We start from the raw sequence: 14772 nt of genomic DNA on the forward strand, positions 1-14772 counted from the left end.
CCCCATCTGCACCCCTGAACCTCACTGGCATGGAGGACCTGTCCATACTCCCCATCAGTACGAGGTGCTCACCATGGGAGTCACTGTGAAATGCTTTGATGAGTCCGTGCCTGCAGTAAAGCTTGACTGCTCTCCTTTGCTTTGCCAGGTTTGGCTGAGGAAGGGTGGTCTGGGAGCTGTACCCTCAGGCTTACTCTTGGTGGTTGTTGGGTCCTTTACACTGTGCAGTGGAGAGATTGAAGCTTGGGAGTCTCCTGGGGGTCCCCAGGAGGAGGGCAGGCACCTTTGCCCAGCTGCTCAAGTCTGGGCCATCCCCACTTTCCTCTCCTTGTGTCCACCCTGCCTGGACAGATCAGAAAACCACCATTGCTGTCTGTGCCAGCTGCTGCATCCAGGGACAATGGGAACTGGGTGACAATTCCAACTGCAGAAACCACAAACTGGTGTGGGCACTGAGGGGAGTTAGGTTGTCAAAGGCAAACCTCCATCAGAGAGCAGCAGGGAGCTGACACAGGGCTGGGGAAGGGGTTTCATCTTTTCCTCTCATGCAGGGAACACGGGGTGCTGTTGGTTCTGCCTCTCCCCTTGTCTGCAAAGCATCACTCCGGGAGTGACAGAGTTAACAAATACAGTGGAGGAGACAGCTCTGTAAGCTGAGCTACGTGGTCACATGCACAGGTTTTATTTTTAACATCCCAAAACTACTTGATGTTTCTGCCTGGGCTTGCTCCGTGTCCTTCTGTTCTCTTTCTTTGTGTGCAGTTCTCCCTCACTCACCTCACTTCAGCCCAGCTGAGCACAACCAGGAGAGAAGTGTTTGGTACGTGCACAGGGACTCTATGATCAAGGTAAGGCTTTGTAAATAGAGTTGGAGGGTTTTTTGGACAAACCTGAATGGAATGTAATGGTTACTATAGCAAGCTATGAAAATCAAGACATCTTCAAAACAGCCTTAGTAATTAAGATGAAATAGAATAATCATGAGATGTCTTAAATGACACTCTAAAACAGAGGCAGCTGGTAACTGTGAGCACTTCTGTGACATACTACTCTAAAAAAAAACCCTCCATAATATATTCAGTGAATTAGCTGTAGTTTGCTGCACTCTATGCAGGATTTAAAAAAACCTAAAATGCTGATTGTAAGATGGGAGCTTCAGCAGCAGATCAGATGATAAATCAAAAATTCAATTTCTGTTATTTTCAGGAAATTTTCAGAGAATACAAGAAGATACAGTAAGGGTCAGAGGAAAGGCAAGAGCAATCTCATGGCAAAAGTGCTGATACTTAAAATTAAATGAGTTTTGTAGATTGAGACTAAATTTTATGTTGAAAATCTAGACTGAATGAATGATGGAGTAAGAATTGCAAGAGTTAAAGGTACTACTGTACCATTTAGTCTTGTGACTGCTTAGCAATTTTTATTAATTAATCTCTTTCATTTTTATTTTATGACTTAGATCTTAACCAGTAGCTCTGAGTTTCTTTATACTGGGCACCTTTCAGAAAAGTATTTTAGTGAGATTGTTACCAGAGCATAAAATAGAACCCGAGCCCAAAGAGAAAAAAAAACATGGTTTGGACCATTACCCTCCTTTTATTTTTTTCCCCCTTGGACTGCAACCAAACTGGACCTATTCTTTTAAAGCACTTGTTGAACTCAAACCAAGACCAAACCCATTTCCTAGTTACCAATACAAAGTGAAATTTTGCTTGACTGTGTCTACCAACGACAGCCCAGGGATCCCCGACAGGTCTGAGGAGCAGCAGAGCAGCTCCATGTCACAGCCTGCAGATCTGCCTGTCTCCCACAGGACTCCCCAGCAAGCCCAGCACATGATGCTGATGCTGAGCTATCCTGCACTATGCCACCAGCCCAGGGGACCATTTCAGCACCTGGAATTTTGGGTGGGATTCTCTCAGATGAGCTATGGCTACATTGCACCAGGTAGGGAGGAGCAAGAAATATTGCTGATCCAGGTGTTTTAGTGGGGAGTGCAGTGCAGGGTTCCAACCAGCAATGCCCTGTGTTACCTGTGCCTCACTGCTCTGGAGTCTCCCTGCTCCTCCTGTAACTGCTTTAGTGCATTTCACCAGACAGAAATTGCACAAGCAAATTTTGGTGCCACTTTACTGCCTGTGTGCAGCACAGATTTTCCAGGCAAGGGGGAGGCCTGATGGTGCAACAGCTTCTCTTGATCTCCATGGTCCTGCATGTCAGGTGTAGGGAGCTGAGGAGAAGCTGATGTGCTGTTCTGAGAACGTGAGCAAGAGGCATGCTGAAGAAGAAAGGCAAAGAACATGAATTGAAGTCCTTACCCAACTGCTGCACTATACTGTGTATTTATTTTTTCAATATAAAGCAATTCCAACCTGTTCAGCAACTCTAAAACAGTGTTTATTGCCATGAAACACTACAGCCTCATCCACATCATCCCCAGGCAGGAAATACAGGCAGCAGCTCCCTAATTGTCACAGCTTCATCCTTCCATTGTTGGGCTTATCCAACAAGTCAGTTGTTTCACAGAAAATCTTAATCCTCATGTCTTATGCTAAGGACTTAAAGTTCACCAGCATTGCTCTGGAATCAAAGTGCCCCTGTAAAATCCAAGTGAACTTGTTCAAGGTCACCTCAAAAGCAGGTCCTGTTTATGCTCACTATTAGTGTTATTGATGAAGGTTTCATCTGCACCTTTAATTCTCCCTTTCCACCTGCCCTGAGCCGTACCATACTCACAACCTGCCTCATTTAAAGCTTGGCTGGCAGTGAGTATTGTACAAGGTCAGTCTGAAATGGCAACTGCAGAGCAGGAGTGCCATCAAGAACAGTGACCCACTGTGCTGAGTGCCAAGGGGGTCACCCAAGCTGTAGCTGACCCTGCTGTGGGTGTTGAGGTGTGGAGTTCGACTTATTTAGAGATCCCCACGACTCCAGGTGGCATTCTTGGATTTGCTTTTTATTTTGTGTCTAAGGAGAGGACTTAAGAAAACTTGGGCTCCTGGGATTCATGAACAAATGCAATGCACTATGGTTTCCAATGGCATAGTGATTCTGTTCTCACCTCTAAGAAATAAAAATATCTATTTAGCAAAAAGGGACCCAAGCCTGATTTTTTGACAGGATTGATAAGCAAGTAGTGATTGAGGAAGAGCAGTGCATGAAAGGAAAAGAAAATCACTAGTTAAAGAAGACTTACTTGGTGTCCTAGAAAATGTGATTCTATAGCTGGCTCTGCCAAAGTTTTTGTGCAGGAGGCATGCAACTGCAAGTGAAACATAAAAACCTGAGCATCTCTATGCTTGGCATTTTTGTCTGGCATTTACATATTTGTATAAAATACCATATTTAATTCTATATATTTTTATCTTTCTAAACTTTATTTCTACATCTGCCAAATAGAAGCAATAGTATTTTTCAACCTCAAGTGCTTCTCTAGTATTGCAAAGATAAATTCATTATTGTGAAAACGATCAGATCTAAGATAGTAAATATACTGACATGAAAATTCTTATATGGTAAGACAATTCCCCTCAAGATTTCAGTATAATAAAGATGAGATAAATGCTATATACTGGGTAACAAGAGTTAAAAGAAATAGAGAACATTGCCCATCTGCCCCATACACTTCACCAAAAGTATTCACATTCCTTCTGTTGAAACATTATATATAACTTCAGCATTCTTGGCTCCAGCATTTGGATGTGAACTTTTGTGAGATTTTTTTTAGGAGTTTGTTATCATGTTGTAAAATTTAGAAATTTTGCAATCTCATCTCAGAGGCACTCTTTAGGGTCATTATCTGGGTTTCTGGTGGCCCCTTTGGATATTTCTTCAAACTGGGAGGTATCTCTTGATTCTGTGCAAAGAGCTCAGGTACAATGTATGACCTTAGTATGTCAAATGGTCAATCACATGTCAAATGAGAAAATACTTGTATTATTTTGGCTCATTGACTGCAAATTAATTAAATGTCTCCTGAAAATAAATTTTAATTGGTTTATAAACTGTAAGTTATTATCACTGAACAGGCCCACTCCAGACACAGACGTAGCTGCAGTTAAAATAGCAGCTGTATATTTTTAAACCTTACTTGATTTGCTGTCATTATGGTCTAAAAATATTTACCAAAGTGGACAGACTATGGACTGTTATGTGCATTCTTTCCTTACACAGTAGCTTGAACATGATTGAAGTAATCATTTCTGGTTTGTTTGGATTTTTTTTTCCTAACCCAGACCTGGAGAAATTTTGCAAGTTGCAAGGAATCAAGAAGTGTACAAGTTTAGAGAAATGTTTTGTCACTTGACTTATCTGTGTGTCACCTGCCTCTGGAAGTTACGTATCAAACCTACTGAGGCAAAATTTGTAAACTTTTTGCTGAGTGTTTTGAGTTTGTAGTTTGTGTACTTGCAATAATACCATCAACTAAACCACAGCCAACTAAATTATCAATTAAAATACAGAGCTCCTAATTACTGGCATGTCAGAATAGAAGAAGCATTCAAACCCTGATAAATATCAGAAAGAAACACTCTGTCCCTTCTTCCTGTCCTCTATGTTCACAGATTTGACAATGAGAAGAGAGGAATAGATATCTTTTGTCTGAAAAGAACAGCATATACAAGTTAGAGATGAGGTAAACTAAACTAAAAAAATGCCTGAATAACGAGGAAGACTGGTTCTGCATCTGAATGCTGTGATAGGGTCACTTGTCATAAATAAAGCATGTATTTTCTTTCTCTTCACATGATTTGGACAGGGTTTATTTCAGCATACAGCAATGTGAAAGCAAGCTTCTCTGCCATCAGTCCTTTCTGTGTTTTGGAGAACAAGAAGGCCTATGCCTCTAATGTAGGGGGTTTTTTTAATCAACTATTTCTCCCCAAGAGTTACTTTTGCAGTGGAAAGTATTGTTCACACAGTCATGTTTTTATTGCAGTGTAATGTACCCAGCCTTTCCTCTGACCTTATGCAAGTCATGGCTGGGACTATTTTTAGAGATTATATTTGCAGCAAAATGCTACAAGAATGAGAGCAGCAAGGATGCCACCAGTGTGAAATAAATCCATCTGTATCTCCTGCTTCTCTGAACTGCATAAAAGTAGATGTAACTAAGCAGCCTAAAGCAGGACAGGTGCCACCCCAAACCACATGTATTTAAGGGCTTGGTGTGGTTGAGGTCACCCTGGCTAGCACACTGGTGTCACCTCTGTGCAGAAGCCAGCATTTCCTAAGGCAAGGCAGGGATGTTATAATGGGAAGTCACAATGTTTTATTTTCTGCCTTGCTGTCTTGAGCTCTTTCCTTGGAAAGGCGATGGTACCTTATACTTGAGAGTTCAAGTTTGTCTCTGAGTAAAGTGACCACCAAGGGTGTGTGCTCCTTTACTCTGCAGGGCCAAGAGGGAATGGGGTTGATTCATTAGGAGGGTAAGCAGGTATTGATCAGCACTGGAAATTGCAAAAGATGGAACAAAGTTGTGTTGAGCAATTAATGCACATCTAATTTTCAAATGTGAGTGTTGGTATTTAGTGCAGAGACCCACAAGCATTGCTTTTCCTAGATGTCTTTCCTTCTCCAGTATTGTTCATGATTTCCATGCCAGGGTGTAAAGATCTGAAAGATATGAAGTTAAGAGAACACCTTCAAGAAAGAGAGAGGAAGTTCTTCATGTAAAATCTCTTCCCCCAAGCCTGAGCCCACTTCCTCTGCAGCTCACCTCTCCCCAGAGCTAGGTCACTTAACCCTGGGTTTGCAAACACTACTTTTCTTGAACTTTATTTTCTTGACTTTGGAAAAATAATACAAAGTTTAAACTATTTTACTACCAATTCCTGTCTTTTCTCAGAGCCTAGTGAGAGTCTACTGGGCCTGTGGTAGTTCTTACTGCATGAAATGGCAGGGGAGGAGGAAGATTTGTCAAATTTTTTTCCTATTTTCACATAAAAAAGAAAAGCACCCTGGGTCCTGTTTGAAAACAAAACTCAAGTTCCTCCTTATTGTTAGCTTCTTTCTTTCCACAAAGATTCACAGTAATTCCAGAACCAGGCTGGAAGGCAGCTCCTATAGTAAGGAGCAGGAAGTCAAAAGCTGGGAGGTTTCTACTAGCAGCAGGTCTTCTATGGGCCAAGTTACTGATAGCAGTTGAAGGTATCCAGGGAAGTAGTGTCTGAGCAGCCTCTAGTTCTGTAAGGCAACAATTGGAGTGTGAGGGTAAATCAGGAAAGCAGAGTAAAGGCCAAGGAAACTAGCTCTTACTCAGGCTGTTTTCCACACTGGAATAATCCTGAAGATAATTCTCACTCTTGACCTTGGTGGTGTAGAGCAAAGGAAGGTTCACTGTGCAACATTCATGTCTTTGTGGGGAGATGAGAAGAGGCCTAGGCCAAATGTAGAGAAGAAAAAGGAATGTCATTTTTCCTGCTCAGTGTTGAGGAAGTGGGATGCTCCTTCACTGTGCCCCTAGGAGTCTTGATTTCAGCAGCCTGGTGAAATGCTGGGACAGAAAACAGCTCATACCCTGGCTGCCTGAGCTAAGGAGTAAAGACCTTGTATGTGTCTGTGCTCTACCAGGCCAGGCTGTACCGTGGGGCTCAGAGGTGATAAGTGACTGCATGGAGCTGGCAGTCACTTTCTCACAGCCTCATCCCCACCAGAAGTGCATGTTCACGCCTCATGTGTGGAAATCAGCTGTGGTCATGGAGGTCTGTGGCTCTCCTCATTCCTTCAGACAATAACTCTTGTCTCTTTGTCTTTGCCACTCACAGCACCGGGCCCAGAAAACTCCCCCTGGGCAACACAGGCACTGTGAGCGATGTTTCAGCCGGCACTGCCGCGCACCCATTGAGATCTCCGTGTCCTGCATGGTGATCAGCTGCCACCTCCACTGCGGGGCCACCTTCCACATGTGCAAGGAGGAGGAGCACAAATTGCTCTGCCCTTTGGAGCAGGTGTCCTGCCTCAACTCAGCCTATGGCTGCCCTTTCTCCATGGCCCGCTTCAAGCTGGGGAAGCACCTCCAGGTCTGCCCAGCCAGCGTTGTCTGCTGCTCGATGGAGTGGAACCGCTGGCCAAACGTGGATTCAGACACAACGCTGCACAAGAATATCATGAAAGAGACCTTGACTGAAGAGTGTCTGGACACAGCTTTGGCACTCAGAGACCAGAAGATACTTTTCAGGGCTTTGAAAGTAGCTGAATTATTTCCAGAGTGGAGGAAAAAGGATGAACTGGAAGAATTAATGGATCAGGCCATGGGTGGGGAAGCAGGTGCTGTGGGAGGAGCTGCCTGTGGTTCCCAAGAGGGCAATGACCAGTGTGAGCTTAGCCAACGTGAGCGGGAAGATTTGGCAAAGGACAAAGAGGGAATGGATCTGGGGAGTTACAAAACATGGGAGAACATTTTCAGCAAAGAGCTTCTGGCTTGCCAGGTAACAGGCTCAGCAACCAGCACAGGACAAAAGACGGAGGAGGCTTCCAAAAAGACAGCAGCAGCTTCTCATGCTGCCAGCTCCGCAGAGAAGGCAAAGGAAGGACCTGATGTTGCAGAAGCAGGAAAGGGCCAAAAGTCTGAACAAGTAACACCGAGTAGAGAACTGAATGGACTGGCTCCCTGGCAAGAAGGGGTCCTGGAGAGGCTGAAGAAGGAAGTCGGTGTGGCGGATTACAACATGTATCTGGTCCATCACGGGGGAATGCTCATCCGCTTTGGCCAGATGGCTGCTTGCACTCCCAGAGAAAAAGATTTTGTCTATGGGAACTTGGAAGCCCAGGAGGTGAAGACGGTCTACACCTTCAAAGTGCCAGTGAGTTACTGTGGCAAAAGAGCACGACTAGGAGATGCACTGGGCCACAAGATGCCAACTTCAGACAAGTCAGTGGATACCTCAGAACTGGGAATAAACATAGAAGATCTACCTAAGACAAATATAGTCAAAGCCACACTGCTATGTGCTCTGGAGAAAGAGCTGAAAGGCCATGAGATCTCTGAAGCAAGAGGTATCGATGGACTCTTTGTGGATTTTGCGACACAGACATACAGCTTTCCTTTGGAGCCCTTCTCCTCCAGTGCAGTTCTAGCAGATATTCTGGATGAAAACAGCCCACCAGAGCTGCACATGGAGCTCTACACTGAATGTGTAACCAGAAGACACAACAAAAGCAGTTCAGCTTTCACGTTCACTTGCAGTCATTTCTTTAGGAGGGATGAGTTCCCATTCCACTTCAAGAATGTGCATGCTGATATCCAGTCGTGCCTGGACGGATGGTTCCAGCACCGCTGCCCACTGGCCTACTTGGGATGTCCTTTTGTCCAAAATCACTTCCGCCCCGAGGGACTTAAGGCCAAGGTTATTTACAGCAAGCCTCTCAAGACATTTGCTATTAAGCCAGAGGTGGACACCCTTCTTGCTGAACCGGGCAAGTGCAATTTCATAGTGGATAGTCGAGGGAGAAGCAAGGACTTGCTGAGCAGCCTCCCAGTGGAAGTGCTCAAGTACATTGCAGGATTCCTGGACAGCTTCAGTTTATCTCAGCTATCACAAGTGTCGGTGCTCATGAGGGACATCTGTGCCACTCTTCTTCAAGAGAGGGGAATGGTCCTGCTGGTCTGGGAGAAAAAAAGATATTCCCACGGTGGTGCTTCTTGGAGAGCTCGCAAAAAGGCAAGTGACTGTGACACTGGGAAAAAGAGTCATGAGTTCTCTTCAGATAAAACATGGGAATGACAAGAAAAGCTGCATCTAAACATGCAGATGTGGGGAAGGTTCACGAGGTTGTGAATTTGCACAGGGGTTTGTTGTCAGGGCCCAGGGCTGTAGGGTGCAGTACATCTAACAAAAGGATGAAGGTGTAACTAGACATTTTCTGAAAGTCCCCACCCAAGCTCATCTTGGGTAACCCCTTTGCATGTTCACCATTTCTAGGCACTGAGAACTAAGAATTCCTGATATTTAAGTACTACCGTCCCCATTAAAAATGGCAGGTGATAACTAAAGCAGCAAAACCAGCAAGTACGAGATACATAACAATACAGATCCCTTTTTTCACTTGCTATGCCAGCTCTGCACCATCAGACGATCATTGCAGTGTCCAGAGTGAGTAATGCACACCCATTGTAAGCATAGACAGGCATTTAAAATCCTCATTTTCTCTCCCCCATTCCTGTCCCCTCTCTTGCATTAGGTCTGGCAGTTCAGCAGCCTGTTCTCCAGAGTTCACAACTGGCAGCGCAGCGATGTCCCGAGCATGTCGGAGCACCTGAGGAATTGTCCCTTCTACCAGGCGGAGCACAGGACAGACCCCGTGCTGCTGACGGGCATGAGCGAGTCTCGGGAGCAGACTCGAAAGACTTTGGTCTCTACTTTCAAGCACAGAGTCTGAACAAGTTGCTTCCCCTCTGCCATGCTCCCTTCAGGGCTCTGAGATGAAGATTTGGGGATTCAGGTGTAGAGACTGTTGCTTCCAGCTCTCCTTTGGACATACAAAATTGGTTTCTCCCCAGCTGCATTTGAAACCTCTGCATTTTTTTTCCCTGCATTAATTTGTTAAAGCTTCGACCACTGCTTACTAACTTCACATGCTTTCTGTTTTCTGTTCCTGGTTTAATACAGCATCCTGAAGAAAGCAATGAGGATCTTGTTTGAAAACAGCATTTTTACATCCTTGAAGGTAGGCTGCTGCTCCTTTACCATGTGCCTGAGATAAGCAAGAGCAGTTAATGTACTTAGCTCAAATAAATCTGAAATGCCTTAGTTTTGTCTGGAAAGCCAAGCTCTTGGAGCACAAGTAGATGCCCTCCTGCCTGGCAGACCTAGGGACTGCTAACCTGCTCTGAGACATGGGCAGAAGAAAAGGACGCCCCAAAATTACATTAATTAATTAGAACTCTAGTGACAACTTGGGAATTCACTGCACAGCCACAGACCATCATTTAGGACCCTGACTAAGGCAAGCACACCTAGTTGAGTGCAAGCCTAAAGCTGAGCTCATAGGAGCATTCAAACCAAACCAAAGCAAGCACGCTTGTTCTTTGTTAGAAGTAACCAAGTGGCAAATAATTTCGGAGACTCAATTGACTTTTTATATTTTAAGGTAACAACTTTCTGTGTTTTATCTGAAAATTTATTAAAGCCATTAAAGAATATTTGAAGTCATTTTCAGAACACCTTACCAACTCAGTTTTGCAGTTGTAAACTGCAAGTTCTAATTGTAAGCAACTGAGCGCAGGAAGTCAAAGAAATAATATTCTTTTCCATAAAAGAAAAGTAATTCAGTAACCCATTCAGTAACTGTATGGATAATGTTTGCTTCAGATGAATGGCCTAGAGCATAGAATCTTTTTTTACAGAGCAGAAAAGTGATTAGAATTTGGTTTATCTTCTAATAAATACACTAACTTAAACCAGAATGGGCTTGTTGAGGCAACAGATGAGAGAGAACAGGCATGTTACCAGCAGTTACACTCCTTGAAACCATTCCAGTGGTGCTAGTCAGAAATGCCATGGATGTGATGGTGGGTGAGATTCCTCTGGAACAGCCATAAATTTATTTGTCATCTTAGGACAGTCTCCAGCCACGGCACAGCCACAGGGTTCTGACTCACCCCCTTTCTTTTTCGAGTTCTTAGCCAGAAGTGTGAGCTCAGGACTGAGGTCTGGCTTTCATCTCTCTGTCTCGGGCAGGAGAACCTTGCTGGGAGCTGGGATGTTTGCTGGCCTGGACCACTGCTCCTCTCACCTGGGCTGGCCAGGTGCAAGCTGGCTCAGGCAGGTGGATGGAAATGTGCTGCCCTTGCCATCCATGACCTGGTGCAGATGTGGGATGAGGTGGCCATGCAAGAAGGAGCCCTCTCTTATCCAGAGAGGTTTCTGATGCACCTGAGCTGAGTGCTTGGTAACCAAAGGCATGAATTGCATGGTGACCCAAACCACCCTGAGTGCAGCTCAGCCTTGCCTACACTTGCAGCTTAAGTGCTCCCTGTGAGATTTTTAACCATATGAGGATGTTTTTCATCTCCAGACACACACCCTCAGGAGCACACAGTCTGAGCTGTGAGGACAGTGGAATGGTCCCAGGAACAGGAAAAGCAGCACTTTGTTTTTCTTTTTCTTTTCCTTTTTTCTTCTTTTTCTTTTTCTTTTTCTTTTTCTTTTTCTTTTTCCTTTTCTTTTTCTTTTTCTTTTTCTTTTTCTTTTTCTTTTTCTTTTTCTTTTTCTTTTTCTTTTTCTTTTTTTCTCTTTTTCTTTTTTCTTCTTTTTTTAATGCTACTCTATTTTCTGCCCCTAGAGATCCTTTCTGGGAAGTCTCATAATGCTTTAGACACGAAAATAAACTTCTCTGCACAGATATCCTGAAGAAAACACAAGTAGCATCCCAGGTTTATAAATAGGAAATGGAAGGAAATGAGCACAGGGAACCTAAGCTGGGCCAGGAGCAGTTAGAACCACTCTGATCCTTCATCCTGAGGCTTAAGCCACTGCACAAAAACAAACTGGCCATCCATTAAAGCTGCTTACAAAAACTCACCTGCCCTCAAAACATTCCATAACATGAGCTGCCCAATATTATCTCCTTGTTTTACCTAGCAAAGTTGACAGATATTAAAACATACAGCCAGAATTCCTAGACTTCCTATATCTCTAGGAATTCCTGAGAGAATTCCTGGGTCTCAACATCAGGGCCTCATTCTTCATTTACCATATTTCTGATTTTGAAAGATGCTGAGCACCCAACTGTAGCTGCAGACCACAATGTCTGCAAATGCATGTCCAAAACTTGGGTGCCAGAATCTATGCTGGGTGCTTGAAAATGGAGCCACTTACTTTTATGGACAATTTGGGGAGATGGAAGAAAGGTTGCTTAAATAATAAGGTCTCAGAGTAAGTCAGTGTTCAAGGCTGGCAGGAGACCATGAAAAATTTCAGCCTGTGAACAATCTCTCACATGATCAGCTGTAAAGTGCTGTGGCTGCCCTGAAATTTTGGCCTATGTTAGGTGTGAATTTGGCTCATTTTACCTTTAGTGACAGTGTCACCAGCACTGCTGCCATTCTGCTCCTGGCTGCCTTCTGTCAGTTCAGGGGATTTTGTTCTTGTCACTCCCTGCTCCTGGAGATGGCAAACTTCAGTTCCAGCCTTATTAAAATGGATCCTGCTTATTCCCTCCACAGAGGGTGCATGAGTCAGCCTTCAGGGGGATGCAACCTTTGGAAATGCAATGGTTGAGGTCAGAGTTAGGAATATTGCAACCTCTACCTCATGGGATCAGCCAGGGTGTGCATAGAACATCCAGGAGACTGGATCATTTCCCTTCTGGCTCATTTCCCTTCTTCCCTACAGGGCATTCTGGAGAGACACAGAGTGCTCATTCATAGAGAGACATATTTGCTCCTGTGAATATATAGGTGTATTTCTGAAAAGCTGTACATTTGATTAAGTAATCTTCAGCATATCCAGTCAAAGCTGAAAATCCACAGGCAAAATCTTCAGGTTAGTCTGGTCAACCTGATCTGGGAGAGGCAAAGCTGTACAAGGAAGGGGACATCACCCTTGCATTTCTGCACACCCACCTGGCCAATGTCAGCAGGGAGCTGCTTCTCACTTCATCCCAGCCTTACCAGGGGTGGAGAGCTGTGGGCTGGTGTCAGATGCAGTTTTATTCATCTCAGGGTCATGCCAAGCCAGCTCAGTGTTGGTGGTCCTGCCATTAGCAGAGTCAGCAGAAGATTTAGGAGCTGGAAGGAACTGAATTTTCCTGCACTGTGTGTCTTGGTGAGCACAAAGCTGGCTTATTGAAAAGGTGAGAGGCTTCAGTTTGGGTTAAGCAAGTCCTTAGCTCCTGGTCTGAGTTTGTAATTTGTCAAAGGAAACTTTGGTTAAATCTCAGCTTGAGTAATTTGATTAGAAGAAACTGAGCATGTGGTGTCTTTCAAAATAGTCTATTGTTTTGGCAGGGTCTGAACTGGAAAAAGGGATGTAATTCCAGCAGAGCATTGAGGTTGCTCTCAGTCCAGCCCCCACACTCTGGATCTTCATGACTTTGATCTTGTTTGTGCTGTCCTCAAGTCCTGTGAAGTGCAAGAGCAATACTCCACACGCTCCAGGCTGATGTGTCTTGCAGTGTTTCCTCTCACTGGAAAATTGGAAGTGAAATGAAGGCATCGTGGATATCAGAAAGGTCAGAGCAGGGCAAAAACCTCATGGCAAGAGAAGACAGGAACCAGAAAAGGTACTGGGTTTGGATAGAGAGAGCTGCCTCTTTGTAGGTGGTGTGAGGAGAGGCAGAGGAGACAGGTGAAAGGGCACAGGAATGAAAGGAGTTGGGATGTGCTGCCAAAACCAGAGGTTTTCTGGATAGAAGCATTTCCTTGAGAAAGACTCTGGAAGTTCCCAACTGGTGCAATACAGTAATAACATGGGGCAGAAGATCATTTTTAAGGGGTGAAAGGGCAAGTGACCTGCTGACATGTATCCTAAGTCTGGGCTGAGGGAAGGAATTTTCTGATGGACCTCCAACTCCCAAAACTGAGAGAGCACAGATAAGGTGAAGTTTATCTGAACAGTGCCTGTTATTTTGTGAAACTCTGTAACTCCTTGTTGCATTCTTTGGAATAAAAATTATTATGGTATAAAAGAATCCATTCAAATTCAGATCTTAGTTTGTTTTCTTGACTTCATCACATAAATGTATGTTTTGCCTTCAAATGAGGTGTGGCAGTTCCTGTACTCTCATATTCATTATGCTCCTGTCCTCTGCTCTGCTCTTCACTATAATTTTCTTGGTTGAAGACTTTTATTTATATATGTTTAATATTTATTTAATTTTAACAAATATTTTTAGGTTTGTCTCATCTTCTTTGCACAGCCACTTTCTCCTTCCTGGTTCAGTTATTTACTTAAAGGAAAAACTATATCTTCTTTTAAAAATCCATTTTCCAGATTGATGCCACATTATATCTACAAACATATGAAGAAAATTTTTCTCCTTACCCTTCACCTTGTGGCTGTTCATCCAGGTAGCTACAGAGGGGCTTTTTCTTCTTTGCTTTGCATGTTCCAGAGACACTGCACATCTCTGTCAGAAATTCTGAGCATCTTTCACATGCAGTTTCCTTACCACTGCATTCCACATTAAGAGTCTCAAATTCCTTGGCGTTTAATTTTTTTTGAAACAAAACGTGCATAAGCAGTGCAGGCTTATTCTTATTTATCTTCCCACTGAATTTATATGTAAGGAAATTATGATCACACACTCCAAATTTATTTTTGATGGCCACCTGCTCTATGACTTAATTGCTATTTACAGCTAACAAATCTTTTGTGAGTTCAGTGATGGTTTGGTGAAGGAATTTGTCATGTCATGCTGAGAATCACAGGCCTGAGGCCCATAATGATGATGAGAGATGATTCACTGGTCCATAACTGAAGTTATTTTCCCCATGTCAGCAGAGCCCTTACTGGGATTTATCTCTTTTAATATTTGCTCTCTCCCTACATATCCAGGTATGAACTCAAGCAGTTCATGGCTGACACTGAGCTGCATCACAGAAAAGCCTCTTTTATCTTTCTGAGCTCCATCTAAACAACCTGTAACATCATACATGTGGTATTAATGAACTGGTTTTGTTTTCCTTTCTACCAGCCCTGAACAGCAGAATTTTCGAACACTCGGGATGACTGTTAAGCTACCATGTTGCTGGTACTTGCCTGGTACCTAGTTTGCACCCTATATTGTTTCCTACCAGTATCTAGAAGGTGGTTACAAAGATAATGG

The 14772-nt window shown here is 43.7% G+C and overlaps 1 protein-coding gene across 1 annotated transcript; it reads left to right on the plus strand.

Annotated features, from left to right (window-relative positions):
• The first annotated feature begins 739 nt into the window (after positions 1-739).
• FBXO40 (F-box protein 40) lies at positions 740-13615 on the plus strand. The gene is made up of 4 exons (XM_058824739.1): positions 740-848; positions 6768-8663; positions 9184-9669; positions 12953-13615. The coding sequence occupies exons 1-3, from the start codon at positions 840-842 to the stop codon at positions 9379-9381; spliced, it is 2103 nt and encodes a 700-aa protein (XP_058680722.1). The 5' UTR covers positions 740-839; the 3' UTR covers positions 9382-9669; positions 12953-13615.
• The last annotated feature ends 1157 nt before the right edge of the window (positions 13616-14772 follow it).

Source organism: Ammospiza caudacuta, chromosome 2 (genome assembly GCF_027887145.1).
Source record: "Ammospiza caudacuta isolate bAmmCau1 chromosome 2, bAmmCau1.pri, whole genome shotgun sequence".
NCBI lineage: Eukaryota > Metazoa > Chordata > Aves > Passeriformes > Passerellidae > Ammospiza > Ammospiza caudacuta.

Excerpts from the sequence above, each read along its gene's own strand:
- FBXO40 (XM_058824739.1), top strand. Across the intron at positions 8,664-9,183 it reads CTTGGAGAGCTCGCAAAAAG|GTCTGGCAGTTCAGCAGCCT; the intron begins GCAAGTGACTGT and ends CTCTTGCATTAG.